A 14395-nucleotide genomic window follows, 5' to 3' on the forward strand; every position below is an offset into this window, starting at 1 on the left:
TTCCAAACTTTTTATGAGGAGTTTAGTTCAGGTTTAGGTTAAATATGAATACTGTGAAAGTATCAAAACCTTACTCGATTGAGAAATGAACGCCATGAACTGTATTTAGAAACTGAGACTCATAATGAGCTGTCATGTAACCTTGTGATGTCACAACAACGCCAAGCCAAGCCCCGCCCACCTAGACCTCACCACCCAACTTTTTGCAGGATTTAGTTTCTCTCTGTGTGTTTTACCGGAAATCTGCTACGGTTTTCTGTTTGATCACAACCTCCTCTCTTCTGATTGGCTCACAGAGTTCCAGAGAGAAGATGAAAAACACCACTGAGATGTTTTTCGGTTCTTAAGATGATAAATATGTCTTCAACGACTAATGGTGTGGTTTTAATCCGTGTGACATATTCTGATAAAAAAATGTTTAATTCTAATGATCAAGGTGGTCGAGTTTCTTCCTAAAGAGAGATGCAATGATTCACTCAAAGGTCTCTCCGTTCATTCCTATCCCATACCTACACTAACATCCTCTTTCTGTACTAGGCTGTCGCTGTGCGCTCCACTTACACAAGTTTCATGTTCTCTCTTTTTCAGTTGGTTCCCACCCTTCATGACGATGCAATAATCAAGTCTGTGCAAAATTCTCCGGAGTTTGAATTTGAATAAGATGTTGCAAAACTTTGAAAATGTGCAACACGACTGGAGCCGGATGCTGTTTGTCAGTGATCTAGATAATTAAAGAGACCCAGAGGAGTTTGCTTTTGGTTATAAAGGAGTTTCATATTAATGTGGATGAATCTACGTTACCCACACTTGTTAATGGGCCCATATTCGATAAATATATTGTTTTGGCTTTATAGTTATTTTGATATTAGCCTATTATTTAGTGGTCGACTCGCCCAGCATTTCCTAGTTTCAGTTTCCCGGACGCTGCACGGCGGATCATAGGAATAACGCCGGGTTGGGTTGAAACTCTATGGGTTGAAACTCGGCTATTACAATCGAATTTTGCTCTTGGCTGAGATGGAGGACGATGACGTTTTTGGAGGCAGCTTTCGTCACGAACCGCCACTGTTAGCCCCGCCCCCTCAGCACCAGCCAATGTTGCAGAGTGACTGGGCGTGTCTTAACTGCTCCTGGAGCCCCGCCCATAGTCAAGGCATTTTTTGAATTTCCAGCTTAGAGGCACATCAGCCAAAACTGAGGGGTTTAATTACCGTAAAGACTTCTCATCGAGACTCTCAGCGAGAAAAAACATCCCACAGGAGCTGGATGTGAAATCCCACTTCAGTCTGCATCGGTGGTTCGTGACCCACTGAAGCGAAGTTAAGTCGACTTTGGTTGGATGATGATGAGCTCTTCAGTTTCCCCTCTCAGCCTGTTCCATGTCGATAGCTTTAAAAGCCTAAAACATCAACTATCGACGTCTAAAGAAAAGAAAAAGAGGTGCGCATGCAGTCACAGTGAAGAAGAGCTTTTGTTTTTTAATAATGAGTCTGTCTGATGCTGTTGACACTGTCTCTATCTGTGCTATAGTTTCTGTTGGCTTTATGGCCCAGGAAGCTCAGCTCCTGTGTTTATCTTTGGTATCATGTGCATCTCCTCATGTTTGCTTTCGGTTCCTGTAATTTGTAGAATTAATCACCATATCTGTGAGTGTGTAGCTGTGAGACTGGCAAATGTCAATGTATCGCCTGATCTTATCTATTTTATTCACGTCCTAGTCCTCGTCTTACCGTAAATGTTGAATAATGATGTGAAACTATAAGAAAAGATAAGACCAACGTCTGTTTGTGTCAAACTTTATCTGCTGCTTAAGACTGTAAAGTCCCCAGAGCAGATACTAAATGAACCTTGAAGTGAGATTGTTTTGTCAACTACCTTTTTTCATGGTAAATTTAACCTGCTGTGCATTGTGGGAGGTCCTCAGCTGCTCAATAACATGCTGCTGCTGCTGCTGCTATTTCTGTATTCAAGGATTCATAAAGCAGCAATAAAATAACAATGGGCAAATACAAGGTTATTTAAAAAAGGAAAAAAAAGGGGGTCTTCTGTTGCTAAAAACGTCAAAAGCAGACAAAGGGAAGTTTTATTTTAGAACAGGAAGTGGAAGAACATGAGGTGGGGGTGGGGGAGAGGAAAAGTGGTGTGAATCCCAAGACAACAGCGGAGGAAAAGCAGAAGTGCTTCGGAGTGATTTATCGAGGAGGGCGTGAGCGTTTTTTCGTGCCGTGTGGGGAAACAGCGGAGACTACGAGGCCGAGTCAACAGCTGAATGACAGCCAGGTCGCTTCCCAGCAGGCGGCCATGATGTGCACCATAAAACAGCAGGGTCCAGAGCACGCTTGTGTGTGTATGTGTGTGTGTGTGTGTGTCAGTGATTGTGTGTTCTCATCAGAATTACATAGGGGTCTTGTGCAACGTGCTCAACTCTGAATTGTGACTGCATGCATTTGCGTGAGCGTAAATCCCACATGGAGCTGCTTATTGTCATCTGGCATCGATTTTTGGGAGGGCCTTGATGTCCCAATGACTGCCATCATCACCGGCTCCCACCCCTCACCGCTCTTAATGCCATTAACGGGAAGAATGCAGCAGCTCTCTTACTCAATCCGAAGTCCACAGAGGAAACCCCCCATCCCAAAACATGTGGACTCACAATTATAAGCCGCTTCACACTGCTGGTAAATCCCATCGGCACCACCCAAGAAAACGTGCTCCAAAGATGAGGAGATGCCGCCCGCAGTGTGGCCATGTAGCTCAGAGCAGAGGAATCCAGCAGTTTAGCATCTTTCGGCGTCTCGTATTGGTTTTTACAGACGAAAATAAAACAACAGACAGAAACAGTCGGGGACCAGATGATGAGCACCAGTGGAGCAGTTAGCAGTTAGCATGTGTTCACCTCACAGAGACTAAAACAGAGCTAAAAAAAAAACCCAACAAAACAAAACACTTAAAACTCCAAGTTAATGCTGATAAAGTTGACCTAAAGTGGCCGAACAAAGAGAAAAAACAACAACAACAAACATATTCACATAGATTGATATACAAGTGTCAGATGTTCCCTGAATGCCTCACAAACAGGTCATCCATCCATCCATCCATCCATCCATCCATCCATCCATCCATCCATCCATCCATCCATCCATCCATCCATCCATCCATCCATCATCCATCCATCATCCATCCATCCATCTATCTATCTTTCCATCCATTTATCATCCATTCATTCATCCATCCATCCATCCATCTGCCCATCCATCCATCCATCCATTCATCATCCTATTATCCATCTATCTATCTTTCCATCCATTTATCATCCATCCATCCATCCATCCATCCATCCATCCATCCATCCATCCATCCATTTATCCATCTATCTATCTTTCCATCCATTTATCATCCATTCATTCATCCATCCATCCATCCATCCATCCATCCATCCATCCATCCATCCATCCATCCATCCATCCATCTGCCCATCAATGCATCCATTCATCATCCTATTATCCATCTATCTATCTTTCCATCCATTTATCATCCATCCATCCATTTACCATCAATTTATCCATCCATCTATCCATCCATTTATCAATCTTTCTATCTTTCCATCCATTTATCATCCATTCATCAATCTATCCATATATCATCCATCCATCCATCCATCCATCCATCCATCCATCCATCCATCCATCCATCCATCCATCCATCCATCCATCATCAATTTATCCATCCATCCATCCATCCAGTTATTTGAACCCAGACCCTTCTCTCTGGCAACATTGCTAAATACAGATATTAGATGTTGCAATTTTCAGGTGTTCCCTGAATGCCTCACATACAGATTATCCTTCCATCCATTTATCCATTTATCCCTCCATCCATCCATCATCCATTTATCTGAACCCAGACCCTCTCCTTGGCGACGGTGCTAAATACAGACGATAGATGTGACAATTTTCAGATGTTTCCTGAACGCCTCACATGCAGGTAATGAGTAAACCGTAGCCACAGCGCACATCATCACTACATCACTCTGTAGTGTCTCTGTAGGAGGTTTAAACAGGTTTAGAGTCATTGTGAAATGTGCCAATCTGAGGGGCCATGTTTGTTTTTCCAGGTGTCCCATGAGGTCTTTTTGTTTCAGGCTTCTCCAGATGTTTATGTCTCTAAAAGCTCAAGAGATGATTGATAGGAAAGATTACAGACCTTCCTCTGCCGACAATATGTCTGCCTGAATACTCAATACGAGATCAAACATGATGCAGCCTGTGATGAGTGATGATGAGTGATTCAACGGGGCTACGAAGGTCAGGGGCCACTGATCTAAAGATATGATATTAAACACCATGTTCTGACCCCAGAAGATTCTCCTGTCAGTGTTTTAAAGGAGAATTCCGGTCATTTTTTACCCCTAAATCGTTGTCCTGATGGTCACCCAGTGTTGGGGGGAGCAAAAAACGCGACTAAAATTGATGCAGGCAAACCGGAGTTACACCATGGCTAGATGGCGCTAGCGCTAGCGACAATGCTAAAGTATGGGGGCAATTTTTTCAACCACAACAAACACTCAAAAAACAATCAAATATCTATGGTACATGACTCGAATCCTTATGACACACCACTGAACTCATACACTGTACGGTTAGGCCTATACTGAGTATCGCAGAGCGCCTGCTCTCCCCGCCACAGAAACAAACACTTTTTCCTTGCTGCGATGATTTCTTTACAAAAATAAACGGTCGGAGATATTTTGGACATTACCACTGCACTGCTCGACCGTTTATTTTTGTAAAGAAATCATCACAACAAGGAAAAAGTGTTTGTTTCTGTGGTGGGGAGAAGGCGCTCTGCGATCGCTTAGTAATGTCTTTCCAGGATGTTCCAGAGTTCGGCTGTCTGAGGTGAGTGATTACATGCAAAAACACAAAGTTTATACTGTTTATACTCAGTATAACCGTACAGTTTATGAGTTCAGTGGTGTGTCATAAGGATTCGAGTCATGTACTATAGATATTTGATTGTTTTTTGAGTGTTTGTTGTGGTTGAAAAAATTGCCCCCATACTTAAGCGTTGTCGCTATCGCTAACGCTGTCTAGCCATGGTGAAACTCTGGTTTGCCTGCATCAATTTTAGTCGCGTTTTTTGCTCCCCCCAACACTGGTGACCATCAGGACAACGATTTAGGGGTCAAAAATGACCGGAATTCTCCTTTAATAGTTAAGAAAAACTCACCTCATGGGAAACAGTGGCTTTAAGGTTAGAGAAGTGGATGGCAGACTTGCCATTGAGTAAGACAGTTAACCACAGTGTCCAACAGACTGTGGTTGGACATGGGACGTTAACAGCTGCTGCAGCGTCTCTTGCACAACGCAACGCTCCTTTGCATTTTACTACCGTTCCCAACCCAGGAGAGCGAGGTCACAAGATGAATCTGCACAGACACACTTTAACATCTCCAGGGCCTCAGAAAAACATCTAAAATAGACAATGCAGACTGGTTGAACTGGTGGACACATCATGCAGACAATAACAATAACAGGCCTCTTCTCAAATGTTGAAGAACCAAAGTAGACTGTGCTTTAAAGGGATGGATACTTCACCCAAAATCAATAATTCAACAATTTTTTACTCACCGTCATGCCAAGGAAGGGTTCGGAGAACATTCGGAGTTATCAAAACGCTTTTGGAGTTCTAGTTCTTCTCTTCATATAGCCTAATGGCGGCGGATAGAGTTTACTTTTGAATCATCCAAAACACACACTATGAAACATCCAAAGACCACCATACTGCTCCATACTACTCCGAACCCTTCCTTGGCATGGCAGTGAGTAGAAAATTGGTGAATTATTGATTTTGGGTGAAGTATCCCTTTAAAGGAGACATACTATGATAATTTTCCACAAATTAAAATAGATCCCAGGTGTCTTAAAGATGTGTCTGTGTCATGCTTCGGTCCAAATACCCCAAGGATCAAACATCACAGCTGTCTAATTATCCGCTCAAAACAGTCCTGTTCAGAACGGCTGGTTTCAGTGCCTGTCCCTTTAAATGCAAATGAGCCACTGTTTGCCCCGCCCCCTCCATTGGTACTCACAAGTAGGGGTGGTATTATGCAAATTTGCAAACAATTGAGATAATTGGATGACAACTGAAGGAACAGCTCGTAAAACCACATGGATTTAAACCTTGGGAGGCTGCAAATTACAATTTTTTTTCGTCAAATCTCATATTTTGGGGGCTGGAAGGCAAGTAAAACACGCAAATATAAGAGCCTTCAGAAAGTGATATTTCCATAATATGTCTCCTTTAACACATAGAGACGAGTGAATGTAACGATGGACCTGACCCACCTGAACACTAGAGGTCAACAACACCACAAACAGATGAACAAACAATCTCTCTGCTCCTGTAAGTGGATCACATGACTGCTGGCTGAACTCGCTCAGCTCACATCAGCACCGACCGACAGCCCCCGATGACTCCACTCTGTCTGTCCGACCTGTTGCCGCCACACACACCAACACACACACACATACACAGCAGCAGCAGCTTCATGTTTCTCATTCCTTCTCTGCTGTTGATTCACCTCCCGTCATCCCTCCGCTGTGTCTCACACTCTCACTTCTTCATTCATTAAAACCACTTAATACTCCCAACCAGTTTCTCTTCTGCCTCACATCTACATTTCTAAAATCTCACTTCCAGGTGCAGCTGCCAAAGTCTTTGCCACAAATTCTTGCTGAACTGCTCTCATATTTCCAGAGTATTTAGCCTTTTCTTTGCTTTCTTTCCCTCTGTATATTTGAAGACTTTCTTATCAGGAGAAGGATGACGAGAGAGCGGATTATTACCGGCAGCTCTTATCTTAATGGCGGCCTCTTCTCATCCTCTCACCTGATAAATCCAGTGTCCTGCTTTGGCAGTTTCTCCCTATAACATTGAATTTCACTGCTGACCTCCCCTCCAAATGGGGATTTTTCTCTTCTTTTTCTTTTTTTTTTGGAGACACAGAATGGTTTCTGTCACGCCCTGGATCTGATTTTAAGTTAAACACTATGCAAAAACCACAAAGGCACTCATTTGAAAGTCAAAGACGAAGCTTCCTGCTCGCCGGGATGAAGAAAATGTCGAACAGAGCAGATTCTTCTCATGCACACAAAGCGCCTTATCAGTCGGTCTGCTCAAGGCCGCCGGAGGAGACGCAGTGTATGATACAGTGTAAACAACAAGTGTGTGTGTGTGTGTGTAAGTGTGTGTGGCACAGCACCGAGGCATCAGACCAGACATGTAGTTCTTCAAAGAGGGGGAGAGGAGAGGGGGGGGTCAAGGCCTCGTCTTTAAAAACCCCACAGCTGTGATTCAGCAGTGATTTGAATGTGTTGGAGTCATGTGACCTGACTTGACGGCGTCTGGCTGGATCGCTGCTCTACTCCGCTGCTGCTGCTGCGTCGTCTCTCCGACCTGCATCTGGTTTGAACTGGTCTCAACCACAACATCCTCTGTTGTAAAAGTACATCCTGCACCGTGATCCAGTTTCAGAGCTCAGTCCTTTTAACACCTTGAAGCCTCGTGAACCCATGTGTCCTTCCATTCTTCTCTCTTCCCCCTCTGTTTGTACATTTCCTCTTGTTATTACACTGTGATCTATGACTGGAGGGGGTGAGGGGTCAAACATTCAACCCTCTGTTTACATATATCATCATTTATAATTACTAAGAATAATAAAGAGTACACTGTATCAAACTTTTCAGTGAGCATCAAAGTCATGATACCAGTTAAATGTTTAATTTACAGAATAAAGTCGATTTATTTACACGTTGATCCTGTTTTATTTCAAGCGTTATTGTTGTGTCTTAACATTTTGATCTAATTGTTGCTGTTGTGTCTTAATAGTGTGAAACTGCAACTTTCAATATTGTGAAATCTTGTTGTTGTTGTTGAAGATGCGGTTTTAGATCTGTTTTATATTTGTTTTTTTGTTTTGCCTGTGTGCATGTGTGTTTGTTTCATATTATAGTGTTAGCAGAAACAGTGCTGCTTGAAAATCTGTGAACCTCTTGAGTAGTTTAGACTTTTAATATAATAATAATGATTCTCTTATTTTATTATCGCCAGGTTTTTATAAATTAAATATCAGGTTAATGTTTATCAATTCCATGTCCTTGTTTTGAGGAGCCAGCAGAGTACGTGAAACATGGAATCAGAGTATGTGTAAAAGTAAGTGAACCACAGCTGCACTGGTGAAGTCCAGTAGGTGATGGGGGGCCCTACAAGCAAAAAAAATGATTTTGGGGTCTTTTATTTTTGCCAATAATACTGACTATTGATCATTCATATACACACCTACTATAAACTTATTTAATTTTCCAACCTGTCATTAGGATGAGCATTGTGTGAGAACTTTTTGTTGTAGTTTGTGGATTTGTTGGAGTGTGTTATTTGCGTTATTTCACCTGCCAGTGCCTGCATGTGTGCATTTTTGTGTGGCCACGGATACCACCAGACACGAAGTGGAAGCACCGCTAGGGTTTTTCCTTATTATGCAGAACTCCTGTAGGAGTCGACAGAAGTCATGCACTATAGTTTTAAAAAAGTTAAATGCTCTTGGGGGCCCCCCAGTGGTCACGGGCCCTAAGCAAGTGCTTAGTTTGCTTATGCCATGAGCCGGTTCTGGTGGAAGACACCAAGAAGCACCAGAAGAAGACTAGATCAGGTGAAGGTCCATCCACACATCACCTGCAGAGAGTCTCAGACCTCTCTGGCAGCGTTTGGGATAAATGTACATGAGTCTGCACCAGTGTTTTTCAACCTTGGGGTCTGGGCCCCACGTGGGGTCGCCTGGAATTCAAATGGGGTCGCCTGAAATGTCTAGTAATTGACTAACTAACTAATTATTATTCTTTTTAAAATTAAAATCTTAAAGAATTGTATTCTATACTTTTCTAACTTTCTTGAATATAAATCGAGTTCAAATAAAATGCAGCATATAAAGATATCTGAGCTGGCGCATCTTGATTGATGGTAAATCACGTGATTGCGGAAATTTGTGATGTCAAAATGGGGTCACGAGCCAAAAAAGGTTGGGAAGCACTGATCTACACATGTAAGAGAAAAATGAAAAGACATGTTATGCATGGGAAAGTTGGCAGAAGGAAAACCTCTGCTCTCAAGAAAGAACAAAGTTGCCTGTTGCCAGAGGTCATTTGGACAAACCAGAGGCGTCCTGTATGTCCATTCCCTGGACACAATCACAGGCGCCATGTTTGGAGGGTTCACAAACTTTGAAGCACATTGCAAAAACTCTAAATCTTTCTTGTCAAAATGTCTCATTTCTAGTCAAAATGAATCTCTTTCCACTTAAAATAAGACTAATCACTTAAAAATTAACTCTTTTTTAGATAATTTTCACTTGTTTCAAACAAATTTTCAACTGAAATGAGTAGAAAAATCTGCCAGTGAAAGCAAGTTGTTTTGTGTTTGTAATAAGAAAGAAAAACTTGATTTTTCTACTTATTTCAAGTGAAAATATGTTTGAGAGAAGTAAAAAGTGTATAAAAACAAGCTACTTTTTAATGTGATGAGTCTTATTTTAAGTACAATTAGATTTGTTTTGACTAGAAATGACATTTTGACTAGAAAAAAGACAAATATTCTTGGTATGATTTTGAGTTTTTGCAGTGCAACGCTGTATGTTCTCCGTTTCCCGCCCCAGGGCCTATATATATACAGATGAAGAATGAGCTTGTAGCTAACTCTGGTACGACTGAGAGCTGTGCAATGTCATGGTTTTATTATTTCTGTTAAAGGGGGGATGAAGAAGTTGTGAAATGTTTCCACCACAGTTACTACGTTCAACAAGTTCTTGAGAAAAGCGTGAATGACCAACAGACACCATCACCACACACTTCCTCTACTGTAAACGGATGCCACCACCAGGAACACGTCTTTTTTTAATCGTGTGAATGTGAAACAGTCGCCAAGATTTGACGAGCAGTTGGCAGCACAATGATTTCATAACGAATGCAACTTCTGCTTGACCTTCAGCTATTGATTAGTCATGGAAAAGTCTTTTAATTTGAAATTCTTACTCAGCAACTTTCATCTTTCTTCACTTCCAGACCCAAACCGAACCAAACAATTTGTTTCTTTTCTATTAAATTCACAGTTTTCAAAATTCACCAAACATATAAATAGTTTAATGTGTCTGTGTGTGATTTTATTAATAGGTACTCACTTTTGATCATATTGTGAGGAAAATAAAGTAAAGATACCTGCTCAACTCTTGCTTTAAGTAAAGTTCTTGTCTTTTATATATATTTATCATCATTATTAAATCATACTTGTTATTGATATACTGTTACTGACATTATTGTGTGTATTTTAATTGACTGTTCAGTCTTATTTTAATCCGGTAAAGCACCTTATGTTAGAAAAACTCCTTTACAAATAAAACTTATTATTCATCGTTTCCATTTTTTTCTTTTTTTTATTACTCTCAAATATTTACATCAGCATCAGGCTTAAAAATCCAGCATCAGCTGAGCTCTACTTACATCTCAATTTGCAGATCAAGTTTCTCCAAACGTGTCGGACTGAAAGGAACTGGCTTTCTCAGACCAGAAGTATGTGGACAACAACAAAACCACATCAGATTAGATCCGATCGTCTTGTTTGTTCCCTCTGAGCCACAGCAGCATCAGTGAGGTCAGAGGTTTCACATGAAAACCAACCTGGGGACAGCGTTTCTGTGTGGAAACTTCCTCCTCACTACTGAAGTATAAATTCGACCTTCCCTGGACCAGTGTAGCTACGGTGGCCTGCGGTGTCCACATACTTTTGACCATGAGGAGCCTGTGAATGAGAAACCAGACTGTAGCTGCTGCAGATGTCTCTCTAGCTCCCCCTGCTGGCTGACGCTGGGTTAATTAAAGCAGAGTTCACTGTATGTAGTAGCACATCAATACAGTACCATGTGTGAATTACTGTAAGTCTCACAGAGGAGAAAAGACCCAAACGAAAAAAAAACCTAAGCACCAAAATAAAGTTTTTTTTAAAATATTATTTTTTAATACTTTTTTTAAAAAAAGATGTTGTACTCTGAACAAGATGAATCTATTGACCTCAATGCCTCACTCACCGACATACCAACAAGGTTGTCCTGGGTAAAATAAATCATAATAAGATAGCAAAAAGGAAAAAAAAAACGAAAAACAAAATAAACTCAAAACAATCAAATATGAAAAGGGAAAAGAAATGAATGAAACATTAAAAAAAAAAGAAAAAAAAAAGTGATTATAGAGTTGAAAACACTCACAGATCTCTGAGCCAACCTAAAGAAGACGGGAAGAGCCCCCCGCCTCCAGAAAAACACGATGGCACACGACATCCCAAAACTGTTACCATGGACGATAAAAACATTTCATAAAATAAAATAAAATCTAAAAAAAAGACAGAATGACAGACGGAGAACCTATTATACAGACTGCAGGAGCTGTGAAGGAGATAGTGGTGGACGAGACGGCTAAGAAAAGACAGAGAAAAAAAAACACGTACATGATGAGAAGAAATAATGAAAAAAAAGAAAAAAAAGAAGATGTAAGTAATGAAACATTTAAGTGCAGATTTATCGGACAACTACAGAACGATGGGGCATAATCGATGATTTTGGAACCGCTTCCTCAAACAAATCTATTGCAGAGCAAACTGCTGCATAACTTCGGATTTAAAAAGGGGATAAAGGAAAATTAAATAGCAATAAAAATGTAGCCTTTAATATAAAGTGAAACGAAGATGCATTTTACATGTACAAAAAAAAAGAAAAAAAAAAAAGAAGTGAATGAACTTTCAGCACTCAATAGATTGGTTTTGGCATAGAGTCGAGAAGTCAAAAAACAGAAACATTAAAGGAAGGAGAGAGAAAAAGACAGACGAAACAATCCTCTCAATAGAATCATAAAAAAGTTTTTTCTTCTTCTTTACAGTAAATTCTACAAAATCAAAACCAGAGCTTAGAGATGAACACCGAGACGAGCTTAGCTCCCCGCAATCCAAATCCCTCTCATGTTCTTTTTTTTTTTTTTTTTACCTTGACTTTTCCTTTGTATATAATATATATTCATGTATCTATTTATATATAATATGTATAATTTGTAGGGTGTGATCGGTAGTTTACAGGCCAGAGCGCTAAGGCAAAGGACACACTCTGAAGCTTTTTAAAACGCCATCGTCCCTTTTCTCAACACCCTCTCTCTCTCTCTCTCTCCTTTCAATTTATATATGCGACCTCGAGCGTCACCGAAAAAAAACCTCCGACGACTCTTCAACTTCCACTCTACGGCTGAGGAGGAGGAGGAGGAAGAGGAGGAGAAGGAGGAGGGAGGAGCGGCAGGAAGTGAAGGGAGGAAGGATGTCTTAGAAAAGTGTGTGTGTGTGTGTGAATGTGGCCGGGGTGTGTTTTCTTTTCGTTTGTTTTTAAATCTTTTTTTTTTTTTATTTAATCTTCTGCCGTGTCCTGAGATAACAACCGAACCGACTCTCAGACGACCTACACCCTCCCTCCCTCCTCTCCCCCTCCCTCTTTCCCCACCTCATCAACCGCGAAACCCCCTCAATTCAATTCAAACTGAAAACAACAATTATAGAGGCAAGATTAGGAGAGAAGAAAGAAAAAAAAAGGAAAAAAAAGAAAAGAAAACAGGTCAAAGTGATCTGTCCGTTCCTTTTTCACCCCGTTCTCTGGTCTTCTCTCACACAGAGAGCGAGGTTCCCGTAATTTTCACTTAAATTAAATCCTACTCATCATCATCATCATCATCATCATCATCATCATCATCGTTGTCGCCATCGGTTTTTTTTTTCCTTTGAAAAAAAAAAAAAAAAAAAAAAGTTCAAGTCCCCTCTTTTTCTTTTTCTGTCATCCATTTTTTCCTCGAGGGAAGCGGACTATGATTTTTTTTTTCTATAATTTATGTTTTTTTTGTTGTTGTTGTTGTTGTTGCAGTGCCTGTTTTGATCGCAGACACAGAACCATGACAACCATAAACACCAAGCAGACACCAAAACGTATCTGAGGTTGGAGGAAAAGACGGTTACTTCTTTCACTTTCACTATTATCCCTCCCTCCTCTCGTTCACATGACGTCAGCCAGCTGCTACTGAGAGAAAGGGACAGTTACTATTAATTTATGTGTATATATGTGTGTGTGTGTGTGTGTGTGTGTGTGTTTGCGGGTTGTATGAGCAGCGACCGTGTGTGTGTGTGTGTGTGTGTGTGTGTGTGTGTGTGTGTCAGAGCTTCGTGGTCTATATGCATTTTTTTTGTAAATCTTCTTATACGTGTCTCTAGGTCCGTTCTCTCACTCTCTCTCTCTCTCTTTCTTCTTTCTCTCAGAACAAGTTCTCCTCAAAAATGGCCATCAGGTCGCTCTGGAAGTTGATATCGATGGTGTCGGCCATCTGCAGGGGGGAGAGAGGAGACGACATGACGACACGTTAATGGACTGGTTGAAAAAAAATCATTCATCACCGTTTTATTGATTTTATTATTTAGATTTAGATTTTAAAAGGTTGAATATGGAGAATAAGCAGAACACCGCCGTCTATTGGTCAAGATAGGAATTACAACAACAGAAAAATAACTACAGCAGTTGGTTGCAAAGTGTAACATTTAATTTTTTTTCCTCATGTTAAATTATGTTCCTGCAGGCACTTTGCACTTTACAAAGTATGCATTTTTTATATGTACTGTACTTTTTCTTGGTGACCGTCAGCCTATCCATGGGGGCAAATTGTCCTTTTTTATCTTACTGTTTCTATTTATTCAGACAGGAACGCAGTGCATGGAGTGCTTCTTGGGTGTTGTAGAAAAGTGTATCCCTCAGGTGCTCTTCAGTTGGGGAGATCCATAAAGGGTTGCAGACAGAAAACCAAGGCACTCGTGAGGGTGCCTTGAAAAGTGAAAAGTTTCACTTTTGTCCTGACGAAGGCCAGTTTGGCTGAAACGCGTTGACTCGCTTTTAAATAGATTAGCCATGTACCAATAAAGGCATTTTAATTGGTCGTACCCTCACGAGTGCCTTGGTTTTCTGTCTGCAACCCTGTTTCTATTTATTATCTATCTATTGTATCTGTTTATTGATTGTTTTATTAACAATGTTGTCTACTGTTTTATTGTCCTAAGTGTTCCTGTTTGAGTTCTTGCAAATCCTTTTCCAATGTGGTCTCCTTCCACAAATGGCAAATAAACTGACTCTGACTCTCTCTGACATAAATAAAATACTGAATTCTTCATTTATAACGCATGAATACTCATTAGTATGTAGTTTATAAATACAGTTAGTGTTTATCAATGATGAGTAAAACATTTTTAACTGTGTTTATAAACTACATACTAATGAGTA

General features: G+C 40.6%; 1 protein-coding gene across 4 annotated transcripts in view; it reads right to left on the minus strand.

The window, feature by feature from the left end:
* Positions 1–10629: 10629 nt before the first annotated feature.
* The window catches only part of LOC310995207 (bromodomain-containing protein 4-like), a 30415-nt gene continuing 26649 nt past the window's right edge, over positions 10630–14395 (minus strand). For all 4 annotated transcript variants that reach the window (XM_083984187.1, XM_083984186.1, XM_083984185.1 and 1 more), the window contains exon 22: positions 10630–13451. In XM_083984187.1, coding sequence (XP_083840313.1) covers positions 13383–13451 — 69 coding nt within the window. In that variant the 3' untranslated portion in view covers positions 10630–13382. The remainder of the gene's footprint in view (positions 13452–14395) is intronic.

The sequence above is a fragment of the Trachurus trachurus genome, assembly GCF_905171665.1.
Source record: "Trachurus trachurus genome assembly, chromosome: 1".
NCBI classification, from domain to species: Eukaryota; Metazoa; Chordata; class Actinopteri; order Carangiformes; family Carangidae; genus Trachurus; species Trachurus trachurus.